We start from the raw sequence: 12,833 nt of genomic DNA, 5'->3' as shown, positions 1-12,833 counted from the left end.
ACTAATCTTGTTGAATCAATGGAGAAATACTTGCAATGTCTAGTAACGAAGCCGGGAAGTTTAGATGCCTTTATTGAAATAGTGTTTATGTGGTCACAGAAAGTAAGCTTCTCATCGAAAATAACACCCAAATCCCGAATAGAAGAAACATAATTCAGTGACTGATTATTAATGGTATAGCTTGTTTCAGTTCTATTGACTTTACGAGAAAAACTTATAAAACATTCAAGTGGATTTTATTCTGATTGCATCAATTTTGTAGTTGGTCTAAGTCATATTGCTAGCCCTCTTTTAGGCTATCTATAACTTTCCAAAATTTCAAGTCATCTGCCAACATTAGATATTTGCTATTTAGGAAACAGGAAGTGCTGTTAACGAAGATATTAAAAAGAAGTGGAGGATTGTGGCCTTCTTGAGGAACTCCAAATGTTACTGAGATACTCTCTCTTTGAGTAGACTCAACTGATTCTACTGAGTAGACTCTTTGACTTCCACCAGATATAGAGTTGTTAATCCATTTAACACACCTGACATGAAAGTCTGCATTAATTAATTTGACCAAAAGTATTTGGTGATCTACATGATCAAATGCTTTGGAAAAATCTATCTATATTGCATCTACCTGGTTACAGTCTTCCATCTGAGGTAATGGATCAGATTGATAGCAAACCAAGTTTGTTGCAGTGGTTTTTTTGCTATGAAAACCATGTTGTGATTAGATATTAAGCCTTTACAGAACCAAGAAAGTTGCTTTGTTACAAGAGAGTCGAAGAGCTTAGGGATTGCAGATTGTATACAAATGCTACGATAATTTTCAATGTTGTCTTTCTGGGCATTTTTAAGTATAGAAACAACATAACTTTCTTTCCATGAAGAAGAAAACATAGAGGTTTCCAGAATTCTATTAAACAATATAACAAACGGCATTACAAGGACACAGACACACTTTTTTAATAAAAAATTAGATACTCCATCTGGGCCAGCAGTAAGCTTATTGGGCAGCTCATTTATGCCATTAAAAATATCAGTCATGGTATTCTTAGAAGGACAAATATTTGTACTAAAGTTGTTATTTAATGGATGTAAAGGTTGTTGTTATTTGGTGAATATACAGTTTGGAAGAGGTTCATAAATAAATTAGCTAAGTCTTAACCATTTGTTGTTGATTGGACTTGATAAAATAAGGAGTTAGATAGGTTATGACTCGATCTCTTTTCATTGATGTACTTCCAAAATGATTTTGGATCATTTTTTAGACCAGTATGTATACCTTTGATATAGTTACTGAAGCGAATTTCAGACAGTTGTTTACATTCAGCTCTTAGGAGGGAAAATCTAATATAGTCATCATCAGAACGATTATTAACATAGAGTGTCTGCAGTTTTTTCTTCAGAGTGTCTGCAGTGTCAGCATTACATATAACTTTGACTGGTCTAGCTTGCCAACTCGGATAACATGTGATATGGTGGATTCTGCTGCTGTACGCCAAGTCAATGAAAGACTTTACACACCTGAGATTTAACGTAGCTAATGCATTAGAGATGCTTATGGTGCCTTTGAATTGGTGTTTGTACAGATCTACATATCGTTCATGACTGCGTTGTGGTTTGTAGCGGACGGTTTAGAACATATTGTGATGTTTTTTCGTACCATACATTCCAGACAATTTTCTTTAAATGCACAACAATGGTTTTCAGCTATTTTTGAAGGCCGAAATCTAATTTTTGAAGTGACTATCGTATTCACCAGACTTGAACCCGATTAAACTTGTTTAGGAGCAACGGGACACAAGTGGAACAAACAAATTTAGCTTCAGGTAACTGTGAGATCTCTTGATAGCAGAATGGGATGTAATTACTTCAGGTTTTATTGATGGTCTAATAGAAGTATGCCTATTGTTACTGGGACAAGTATAGCGAACTATAATATGGCCGACATTTTCACACGGACGCTCTGAAGATTGGCTCAGATCTGTGCAGTCTCATTGGTCTGAAGTACACGACGTATAGACATTGAGTCATGCTGGTTCACTGAGCGATGTTGTCTGTCAGTATGAATGAACGCTCCGTTCGGCTCGCGGAGATAAGAATACGGCGAGGTCAGAAGGCCCTGCCTGTCGTAAGAGGCGACTAATGGGTAGGAACTGAGAGGTGGAGAGCCGTCGTTTGAGGTGTTGGGTTTGTAGAAACGCACACGAACGCTTAGGCGTCACGGTCACCGGTTTACACTCATAGTATCCGAGACGAGACTCTCGTGGGACCACTCTACTCTCATTCCAAGAGAACCAGGCGAGGTTGAACGAGCTGGGCCCGTACACACCTCTCTTGGCCTTTCATCAAGCGTGGTGTTGGTGTCTCGGCACGTACCCGCCAGGAGATTTAAGAGTGTTAGAGGAGAGATCCTCGGCGGCGACCTGTCCACGTGCGAGGTGGAAATTCCTCTGCCTGCGTCGCCTATCCGCTTGTGGGAGGGGATAACGGGTAGGCGAGGTAATCGCAACACAGGTACTACGGGGAAAGTGGAGCCCCACGAGACGTTCCTTGTGTACGTAGCGTGGTACCTTCATTTTGGTGTCGGTCTCGTAGGGGCAGTGGAGTCGTTAATGGTTGTATAGCCGAAAGGCCAGGTAGAGTCCTGCCAGTTTTAAATTGGAGGGCACAAACGCTTAGCAGTATGAATGAACGGTGTACGTGTCATCTAATGACTACAGCCAATTGTATGTAGGGAGAAAATATGTGTATGGATTTTTCTCCTATTTATATGTACTGTGTATTACCTTTTGCTGCATTTTATGGGATATAGATCTACATTATGAAGTTCAAGTTGTTCTTTAACAGTGCACAATCAATTTGAGACAACCTGTGATCGGGTTGGACTAATCCATGCTTTCTTTTTGTATAGCTTGTAAATATGTGTATGAATTTTTTCTATACTTAAAATATGCGTCGGTTTTGGAGACGACACCCAGACGAATTAAGGAAGTTTTAACAACAACTAAACAGAATTTTTATAATAAAGATTAGCTGTTTGAGCACTCAATACAATTTGGTATATTGGGATCAAAATGTTTGGAAAAATGTTTGAATTTTTTTCCTTGTTTATTATTTATAAAAGCACTATAAACAAAAAAAACTAACGGTGTCGACCTAATTAATTGTATTTTCTTGCGTTTCTTGAACTTTGTCAGTATTTATGTAGCTCAGGCTAAGTAACTACTAGTAAGGCTCCTGTAAAGCAGGCCTTGGAATAAGTCTTCAACATAAATAGGAGAGTTATTTTGTCAGTCATATAATAAAATTCATAGTCAAGATCGTTCGAAGTCAAATATCATTTGATTGAATGTTGGCCATTTTAAAATACAATTTTTTTTGATGGCTTTATACAAGTAACGTATGAGTATCAAAATTACCGTTAAACAAGTTTGATGTTGCCTAAAATGTTTCCCATGCGTGTACAAAAAAATAGAATTTGAAGTAACAAAAGTTTTAGTTGTTTTGTTAGCTCTAAATTGTTCTAATCTGGTTTCAGTTGAATATTTTCTTAGATTAATAAACCACAGTTCACATATTGTTAATATATTTACCATCAACGTCAAAAGGTAGCCGATTTATTGATTAAAAATTTGGCAGTAGCTTGTTAGTCTTCTTTAAAATACATTTTATTGTGGAAACGGCTTCCTATGTTGAAGTTAATATTAGAAATTACAATTCTAATACTTTGAAAAAGTATTAGAATTGATTCTAGAAAGATCTACAACTTTTCAGCAAATAATTTCGACTCAAATTTAAAGGTTTTTATGACAAGAGTTTGTGAACATCGAATAACGTAGTATCGAAATAACTAAAACTAGTGTGGTTTGTTCATCTATGATAAATAAATTAGTTCCATTAATAATTATTAATTTTTATTAAAAATAATTTGTAATATTTATTCACGGCAAAAATTCAGATCTGAATTCCATGAGTAATATTTCTACGAATCATTTTAAAAACCAATAATACTGCATATCTTTACAGCCATGAAAAATCTATATGTTCTGTAATCCATGTAAATACATTTGCCCTCATTTTGCGTACTGTTCCACTAGTTTTAAGAATGTTGTGGAGTACTGCACTTGGTATTTGTACAGCAGAAGTTTTTGCTTTTTTTTAAAACAGGTTCCAGGTTGATATGTGCTTTACATTACTTTTTGCGTTTAACAACTTTAGGTGTCTTGCTGTTCTATCCAAAGATTATATACCTTTCGATCGTCAGCTACATTATATGTGATAAGAATCTCCATTGTTAAGTTCTAGGTGTTGTTTATTAGCGCATAATCAGTTTGAGGGGAACAAATCATAAAAAGTCAGTGTTTAGTGTTCGAAGAATAAATAGTCCACATATGGTGATGGCAAACAACAAATTTTCCTTAATTTACAACATAATTAGTAACAGTTTTGTTGTTATGATAATGCTATCATATGTATGGTAAAAAATAAGGCCAATCGATCGTTAATTGTTGGACATAGACTTCATTTAAGTTTGAAAAAAATTCATAGAACATTTTAATAATTTTGTGGTCTAATGAATAAATACACTTTGTATTTCTACAGAAGAGATTTTTGCTCATTTTTTACAGGTTTCGATTCGTGTTGTGCTGTATATTGTGCAGTTAAAGAAAACTTGTGATCGGATTAGACTAGCCTATGCTTTATTTTTGTACAATTTGGGGCTGATTGCATTGTTTTGGACCCTAGCTTATCACTTTATCCTGTATAAAACTTCATACCACCAAAAGCATTAGTGTTGCACCAAAAACAACAACAAATTGTACTTCAATTCACAATAGAACTATAAGCAGTGTTGCTGTTGTGATATGGGATCAAATCTGTGGTAACAATTAAAACCAATCAATGGTTATTTGTTGGACAGGGACTTCATTTAAGTGACTTAAAATAAACGATTTTATTTTATAATTTGTTATTTATTCTTAACACGACGTTTGAAGAAAAGAATCAGAGGAAAAGAAGTCATTCAATCTGCATAAGTGTTATACCAAACAGGTGACGTTCTGTCGCTGTGATCAACTTGTCCGTGGTGTATAAAATTCTCACCATTTATAGCTATCCCTACTGATGAAATGTATTATATTAGTGTGTAGGACAAATCTTTATGGATTTTCTTCCTATTAATAAAATGTTTGTGCTTTATATTGCCCACTTGCCAATAGGCATTGTAAAGTTCTAGGTGGTCTTTACTAGTAAGAAAACCTGTGGTCGAATTTATTACACTAGTCTATGCTTTATTTTTGTACAGTTTGTATCGATTTTTAATATATTTTATGACTATCCTGTTCAAAACTTTATACCACAACAATTATCAGTGTTTAGTGTTCAAAGACGACATAGTCAGCATGTGGTGATGACAGGAAAAATGAACTGCCCTAATTTACATTTAAAATTAATAACAGCTTCGATATCTTGATTAGATATGAACTGTGTGGTATAAAGGCTAAACAATCAATCATTTTCGTACACTTAGGGACTAATGTGTTCAAGTGAAAAACGTAGAAATTACATGTCCCGAGATTCATCCCATGCGAGGTTGAATCGTAGGAAATTATGATACTGAATTGGTTTCCTTTATAACTGAGAAAAGCAAGTATTGCTTCTGTATCTAATATATCAATTTTCTTGTGAAAACTATTTTGAACATAACTATTTTTATTTACTATTACAAAAGTGTTAATTAAGGAGTTGAAAACCACACGTAGGTATATAATTTTATTTTTAATTTACAACTTACAATGAATTTTGTTTTGTGTTAGTGTCTACAAATAAACTATTAACCTGGTTAAATGACGATGTTTTATCTTTGTTTTTACGGGGCAAAACTAACCTTCGAACTGAATCTAAACAATTATTGTGCTGTGATGTTGAGTTTTTTTCTTTCTTTATGGTTTATGGTTTTTGTTTTTACAAAAAATATTTTATTGGTGTTTAATATTTTCTTGGGTTACATTTTTGTAAATAATTCTTACATTTACTATATTTTTCGCATTTTTTTTTCAATATAGTCTTCTAATACACTCGATAAGACGTTATTTGATTTCTTCCAAAAAGTAAGTTTGCTCCAGCTCTTCAAAATAGAGCGAAGTTTCCGCAATGACTATATCGTTCAGTTCATTCATTTTGTTAAGCTTGAGATCACAAAATAGTCGCTTAGGACTAAATCTGGAGAATACGGTAGATGCTCTATCAATTTTGACTGAAATGCTTGAGATAAATTGAAATAAATTGAATTAAATTGAAATAAACTGAAATAAACTAACATAAACTGAAATAAATTGAAGTAAATTGAATTAAATTTTAATAAATTGAAATAAATTGAATTGAAATAAATTTAACTAAATTGAAATATATTAAAATATATTGAAATAAATTGAAATAAACTGAAATAAACCAAAATAAATTTTAATAAATCGAAATTAATTGAAATAAACTGAAATAACTTGAATTAAATTGAAATAAATTTATAAATAAACTAACATAAACTGAAATATATTAAAATATATTAAATAAATTAAAATAAACTGAAATAAACCAAAATAAATTGAAATAAATTTTAAAGAATTAAAATCGGTAGATGCTCTATCAATTTTGACTGAAATGCTTGAGATAAAGTGAAATAAATTGAATTAAATTGAAATAAACTGAAATAAACTAACAAACTGAAATAAATTGAAGTAAATTGAATTAAATTTTAATAAATTGAAATAAATTGAATTGAAATAAATTAAAATAAATTGAAATATATTAAAATATATTGAAATAAATTGAAATAAACTGAAATAAACCAAAATAAATTTAAATAAATTTTAATAAATCGAAATAAACTGAAATAACTTGAATTAAATTGAAATAAATTTATAAATAAACTAACATAAACTGAAATAAATTGAAATAAATTGAAATGAAATAAATTAAAATATATTAAATAAATTGAAATAAACTGAAATAAACCAAAATAAATTGAAATAAATTTTAATAAATCGAAATAAATTGAAATAACTTGAATTAAATTGAAATAAATTTATAAATAAACTAACAAACTGAAATAAATTGAAATAAATTGAAATAAATTGAAGTAAATTGAATTAAATTTTAATAAATTGAAATAAATTGAAATGAAATAAATTAATATAAATTGTAATATATTAAAATATATTGAAATAAATGGAAATAAACTGAAATAAACCAAAATAAATTGAAATGTATTGAAATAAATTTTAATAAATAGAAATAAATTGAAATAAACTGAAATAACTTGAAGTAAATTGAAATAAATTTATAAATAAACTAACATAAACTGAAATAAATTGAAATAAATTGAAGTAAATTGAATTAAATTTTAATAAATTGAAATTAATGGAAATAAACTGAAATAAACCAAAATAAATTGAAATATATTGAAATAAATTTTAATAAATCGAAATAAATTGAAATAAACTGAAATAACTTGAATTAAATTGAAATAAATTTGTATTTAATTAAATTTATATAAATTTAAATAAATTGAAATGAATTGAAAAAAGTTTAAATTGAAATAAAATAATTTAAAATAAAGTAATCTAAAACAAAATAAAATTCAAATTAAAATAAAACAAAATAAATTAAAATAATCACATAAGTCACAATTTAAAAGCAATTGAAATCTAACGATCTTCTTTCAATTGAATTTCATTTGTAGAGGAACTTTAAGACCATTTCTTTAGTTTAGTAAAATGAAATCTTCCTCAATTTTCCTATCCGTAAATTTCTTATAGTCAAATAGCTGTCTTTAAGTAATGTCGTCGAAGAAATGCACCCCAAAAAATACCCTCAACGCCATTTTGACATCATAATAAAATATATTCGAGGCTGGATTAAAAATGTTGAAAGATATAGTTTGTGTTACTGTTTTTACTGGGATATGCAGTGATAGCGAATGTAAACATGCAGTTATAGTTTATTTTTATGCAAAAACCAAAACACAAAAAGTATTTATGTACCAAGTCTAAGCCCAACAAAAAATATTTTCAATTTTTTATCCTGTGTTGTTAGGTGTTTTTTTTTGTTTATGTATTAATATTTCTCAAAATAATATGCCATTTACTGTGTTTCTGAATGTTATTTCGCGTGTACTATTTTCGTTCCAGGGAGAAGTTTTAAAACGAAATGTTTCTTTTCTTGGGTTTGTATCCAAGTATTCAGCTTTAATATACTCTCAACGGCAAAACACACAATCCATTTAAAATTTGCTCTTATATATATATATATATATATATATATATATATATATATATATATATATATATATATATATATACCCGAAGTTAAGAATAATAGTAATAAAAAAGTGATGTCTTTGCGCCAGTATATATTATTTAATCTGGTTAGGGCTTTTCTTTGAAATATTTTTTCTTTAATTTCCTGCTTGTCGGTAGAAAAGGCTATTAAGTCCTTCAAAACTAACAAATCTCCAGGTCCAGACACCATTTAGAGTGACATACTAAAAATCCTAAGTTTTCACCAAAATTGTATACAACAGAATGTACAGCAAATGGGAAGCAGTGGGAAGAGTTAATCGATTCACACTTTGGATTTCAAAATACTCTTAGAGCGGTGTTCTGCTTCCGTTCTGCATTAATGAAAAAGCTGTAGGTGTACCGCTGCTTTCTCAGAACACTTCATAAGCGTGGAAGTACTACGCCGAATTGGAAAGGAAAAAATCACTACCAAAAAGATGAAGCTTGACTTGGGCGTCTAAGGGGATATTCATGGCTCCAGAACTTACGACAACGAAGTTAATAAGTAATTTTGTATTCCAAATTCTTGTACTGATGCAAATATATGGTCTGTATTAAGACCACAGTCCTTTGTCTTTTCCAGAAGTTGTCTCAGTGTTGTTATTTGATGTATTGTTGACTTTTCTGCTCGTAAGCCAGTTCGATATTTTCCAATTATACTCTCTGCATAGGTTCTTTGTTATATAAAAGCTATATAAAAATAACGAGGTACCAGCAGAAAATTAATGGCTCTCTGACTAACATGTCATGAGGATGGCTTTAGATGGATGGGCCGGTGGAGTAACAGTGGCTGATAGGAAAATCTTCAATTAACGATGGTAACTGTGAAGCAGAAGTTCGGAGACGTATTGGTATGGCAAAAAATGCAATGAGTCGCTTAACTAAAGTTTGGAAAGACAGATATATCTCTAAAAATATCAAGATGAGACTGGTGAATGCCCTGGGGAATGCTTCCGGGGAGAAGATCAAGAGGACGATCACCAACTAGATGGTCCGACAAAATTAAGAATTCAGCCGGAAACCCATTATGCGAAGCTCTCAGAGAAGCCGAAAATAGATACCAATGAAGAAAAATTGTTAGGACTATTGAAAGAAATCACGATCCTCAGTAATGGGGAAACGAAAAGACAGGGAGAGAGAGAGAAATCAGGATCGGTAGTACAAATAGGTAGACCTGACGGAAGAATGGAAGAATAATATTCATATTACTAATGTTGGAAGATTCACATCCAACGTACCTCGACTTATAAATGTCGGGTTGCATGTTCCTTTAAACTCCAATGCCTGGCGTACTTAATTGCACCAAAGTAAAACAAACAAATAATAGGAACCTCAAGTAGAAAATGAAGGGAAACTTCATAACCTCAAAGAATAGAACCACTGAGCAAGAGATAACCAGCAGATTAGCACAGACAAGAACATAGACAAATTACCAGAAATACGAAGAATAGAATATATAACACCTTGGCACGTACTGGAATCACTCACGGAGCAGAGAATTGGGTAATAAACAAACAAAGCACGTCCAAAATTACAGCAGACGAAATGGAGTTCATGAGAACGAGCTGTAGAGTAACAAGACTTAATTGTATTAGAAATGATAAGAGAAATAGAAGAATGACACTAGAAATATTAAGCTACATTGAAGAAAAACGTTTCAAACGTGACAAGAGCAGATCATACAAGATGGATTGGAGTCCAATAGAAAAGGGGAAAAGAGGCAGATCCCGAAGATCATGAAGGGATGAAGTGGACGAGAACTTAAAGATGCAAAATGGGAACTAAACTTTTGGATAGGTGTCCACTTCACAGCAAGGCTAGGCACTATTGCCGGTAGGAGGAAGAAATTTGAGTACGTGAATGTAGAGGATCTTATAATCCATAGTCACCGACACTTCAGAAGTTTTTTGTTTGTTAAATTCTCCAACCGAACACCTTTCATGTAGAATAAAACATACCTTCCTCAAGGATATTATATCTTTGGTTTATAAAGTAAAAAAATATCGAAAAAATTACGTCTCAGAGTCTTATCCGTTAAATTTAAAGAAAACGTTTTTTTTGATACTAATATTAATCAGTCATGGTTTTTCACATGATAATCGTTTTTATAAAAATCAGACTCCTTAAGAAATGCTCAAACTCATCTTCTTGACGTGTTATTACAGTTATATACTTATATGTTACATATTTTTTTTTTATCCGAAGTGCTTGACTGAACTTTTTACTGCTGAATACTGAACTATTCAACAGCACCAAGTACAAAATGACTACTTTAGTGTACGTAATTGACCATTATTTCTAACAGCTCGTGATTTAAGCGCTTACTGCGCATGGCTACACTATGACGTAGCGGTGCCTCAAGAGCATTAAAATTTTAACTGCAAACTCCTAAATTTATGAAAATTTTGAATGGATAGTTGTTTTTGTCAGAGAGTTATTTCCTTTTTTCGACATTTTTTCATACTTTGCTTTATGTAACAATATTGAGGCGTGAATACTTCTTAACTCAGAATTACCCAGATACTCTTATTTTGTAAACTTAATGTTCCACGAATCCTCAATACTGCTAATCACTAACCATTGTATTTTTAGATTTCGGTGGTAATATCACATCGGTATCACGTAAATAATCGTCATGTTATTTTGTTTCAGTGCCCGGGAATCATTACCTTGAGGGATGAAGATGACAATACTACGGAATGCGTATATCAGCCGATCAGGGTAATGCAATTACAGAAGGATATCCTCATACTAATTCGTTTTTTTTTTATTTTGAAACTTTTGGGCTCGTCTGTTTTTGTTGAGTAGTGTCAGTGATTTATCAGCACATTTAGCTTTCGAAGTGTGTACTGTAATACCTGCTGTTCTGTGTGCCCGTGGAGTTTCAGGTGTTTTGTAATGATACATTGTTTATCGGGCTCATATGCTGTGGGCCTGGAATTACTTATTCCCAACATTTCGTCTTCGGTTTCTGCGCTATGTGACAATACACTACATAGAATTAATTTTTTATAAATAAAATTTCGTAAATTTCGATCTTGTTAATGTGCAATCTTTTTGTACGACAATTTTGGATCTTAAAAAACAAATTACATGAGAATTAAAAATCAAGAAGATATTTCACTCGGGATGTACCGACAGAAGTTTGATGACAATGAAATTAAAATTATGAGTAAAATGAAGAATAAATTAAGTTCATGTGAAGGAACATACCTTTGATATCTGCCGCAATTGCACACGAAAGGTCAGGCAGAAATAACTCTAGAGCATGGCCTATAAAGCCTGAAAACAATGTAGCATTACAAAACACTGTCCGTAAAAGCCTACACTCCTTAAAACACTTGGTATTCCAATTTCACTCCGCGTACGCTTACTTTGATATACTTTCGTAATCCCTTTGTGGTATCGAAGCATGGACTCGAAACTGATGGCAGGTATAAAAGACTGGAAGGCTATAAAAGAATTTTGTGTACTACCAGAAACACGAAGGAGTAGTAAGCCAAATGAAGAAATGCGGAAAGCGTGCGTTACAACCACTCAAGATCGTGAACTATTACATGCAATGTCCTCCACATGGAGAACGCACATGTTGACCTTCGGACCCCATCTCCTTAATTTCGATATCACAAAAGAAATCGACAATAAACGAATGACATCTACAAGTCTAGACATGCCCTAGGCCCATAACCCCAATCAAAATGCATATGTACTCTGTTATAAATTACAATTGAATGTCTCAGACTTTCTGCAATAAAGACTCCAATTGGTAAAAATTTCAAGAGGTTCTAGGTGAAGCAACATACTTAAGAACACCTGCAGATGCGAATTGGTAATGAATAACTTCAGAAATAACATTGAAAGCTGTAAAGGCAGCAATTTCAACACTGAAAGAAAAAAAATTCCTAAGAAAGAAGGTTAAGAAGAATACTTGTTATAAAAAATCATTATTTAAGAAGATAGTTAAGGAAAAAAGATATTATTAATTTTAATAAACAAGGTGTTAATATATTAAGACTCTTTTGAAGCCAATATGAGGTTATGGCATCCAATCTAGCAACTCAAAGATGCCAAGATTGCAAAGAAAAGGAGTTAAAAATTAGGCAATTTTTCGATCTTTCTATTTTGGAAGAGCAGCAGGCAAATATAGTACTAGCTTCGTATATTGAATGTGTTTTGTCGTGTTTAAATCCGATATTCCAAAAATTGGAAGTATTTATGAGAAATTGGAAAAATGTACCCATTATAGAGCGTGACAAAGACATTTGGCATAAATTGTGACACGATTTCTAGAGATGTAACATCCACGTTTACCTGGAGGAAAATTATGCCCATCGTCTCAATTATATCCATAGAAATCGTGGTATAATTTACGACCAAACTTTTGTGACGCTCTATATGGAAGATATAACTAATCAGGTCGTCTTTTTTTTTATTAAAACTGGTATGTGTCTTTCTAAACAAAATCGAGATTGGGAGTTAGTTCTTATAGTGACACTCTTCAGCAGC

The 12,833-nt window shown here is 32.0% G+C and overlaps 1 protein-coding gene across 11 annotated transcripts in view; it reads left to right on the top strand.

Annotated features, from left to right (window-relative positions):
- Nucleotides 1–12,833, top strand: part of LOC140452199 (mesoderm induction early response protein 1-like) — a 42,141-nt gene that overhangs the window by 12,929 nt on the left and 16,379 nt on the right. For 9 of the 11 annotated variants that reach the window (XM_072546316.1, XM_072546313.1, XM_072546315.1 and 6 more), the window contains one exon: nucleotides 10,980–11,048. The exons of the other annotated variants lie outside the window; for them this stretch is intronic. In XM_072546316.1, coding sequence (XP_072402417.1) covers nucleotides 10,980–11,048 — 69 coding nt within the window. The remainder of the gene's footprint in view (nucleotides 1–10,979; nucleotides 11,049–12,833) is intronic. 11 annotated transcript variants of the gene reach the window in all.

Source organism: Diabrotica undecimpunctata, chromosome 10, assembly GCF_040954645.1.
Source record: "Diabrotica undecimpunctata isolate CICGRU chromosome 10, icDiaUnde3, whole genome shotgun sequence".
Lineage (NCBI taxonomy): Eukaryota > Metazoa > Arthropoda > Insecta > Coleoptera > Chrysomelidae > Diabrotica > Diabrotica undecimpunctata.
This window is presented reverse-complemented; position numbering and strand designations above follow the sequence as displayed.